Source organism: Capsicum annuum, unplaced genomic scaffold (genome assembly GCF_002878395.1).
Source record: "Capsicum annuum cultivar UCD-10X-F1 unplaced genomic scaffold, UCD10Xv1.1 ctg67182, whole genome shotgun sequence".
Taxonomy (NCBI): Eukaryota; Viridiplantae; Streptophyta; class Magnoliopsida; order Solanales; family Solanaceae; genus Capsicum; species Capsicum annuum.
The window spans coordinates 1-1,290 of NW_025876611.1; the positions used below are offsets into that span (position 1 = coordinate 1).

The window sequence follows — 1,290 nt, forward strand, 5'->3', positions numbered from 1 at the left end:
TGTGTCAAGTACCTCCAACTTACGAAACGAGGACAAATGCTCCAAAGCTTCACGAGTTAGAAGACTGCATGATGACAACCTTAATTCAACTACGGACCTTGAAACTCCTGTCATATCAATCACCGAGTCTGATAATAGAGGTGAAGTCAACACTTCATATTTCTTCAGATTCCGGCATGAGTACAGAATTGACGAATATCCAGCTTCAGTAACCTTTGCAAACCCACCAAGTTTCACTGATTCCAACCTTTTACAACCTTCAGAAACATGGAACATGCCTTTATTGTCCACTCTTGTAAATGAAGCAGGACAATTCATTTTACTTCGAACAATTGAGAGGGCAATTAAACACTCGCAGAACTTCAGAGCCTGTAGTCCAATGTTGGTCAAGTCCCCTACCGATGACAATGTAAAAGGTCTGTCTTCAAGATCCAGCTCTACCAAATGAGGAAGAGAATGCATAACTGTGATGAGAAGATCATCTGATATAAGGTACAAGACAAGACACAAGCTTCGCAAGTTGAACAGAGGGATTTTCCTGACTGCATCTAACCACAAGACAAAGAGGCGTGCATCTGTTTGCTGTAACTTCAATTTTTTTAAACTTGGGGGCAGAAATTGTCCAAGAGGTCGTACATCAAATACATCACGTGAGGTCCCTCGGATTGTTATGGACAGCGACTGCAGGAAAGAAAAGTACTCATGAAATTGACCATCAAAGGAAAACTCTTGTTCTAAAGAGTAATTAGCTTGAAGAGGCATCAGGGACAATTTGAAGAAGAAAGAGAGGACAAATATGTTAAAGATGAGAATACTTTTCCTCTAACAAGGGCACCTTTTGGAGCATATCTGCAAGTTTCCTTTTGAAAAGTTCTGGTGCATCACACCCAGCAAATTCTATAAGCAAGGATCTGATTCAGAAAAAAGAAAAAAGGGGAAATAAGAAAACATACATTGGAAACAAATCCAGGAAGAAGTGACAAGAGTATGAAAGCAAGATATTGTTGGTGTAACCACAATGAACATTATTATATCTCGACTGTTCCATCTTCCGAAGGTGGAGATATAGAGTGAAATTAATGAATGCCAAGTGCAAAAGCTAATGCAGTTCAAGTTTTCTATACCCAAACAGACTAAAGAAGTTCTGATACCATCAAGGGTCAGCAAAGAAAAAAATTTCAAATTTAAATGAGTTGGTACCCAAACGAGTTATTTAAATCAACAAATCTGCTTCAGATATATCGTGAATAAAATTACAAATCAGCTTCAGCAAGTGGAAAGATAATGGCT

The 1,290-nt window shown here is 38.5% G+C and overlaps 1 protein-coding gene across 1 annotated transcript; it reads right to left on the reverse strand.

Annotated features, from left to right (window-relative positions):
* Positions 1-3: 3 nt before the first annotated feature.
* LOC124893927 (F-box protein At-B-like) lies at positions 4-944 on the reverse strand (the record flags this gene model as incomplete). Its single annotated transcript, XM_047404753.1, has 2 exons — positions 836-944; positions 4-681 (listed from the first exon to the last, which is right to left on the reverse strand). Coding segments are annotated over exons 1-2 (690 nt in total), but the record flags the coding sequence as incomplete, so codon positions are not given.
* Between the last annotated feature and the right edge of the window lie 346 nt (positions 945-1,290).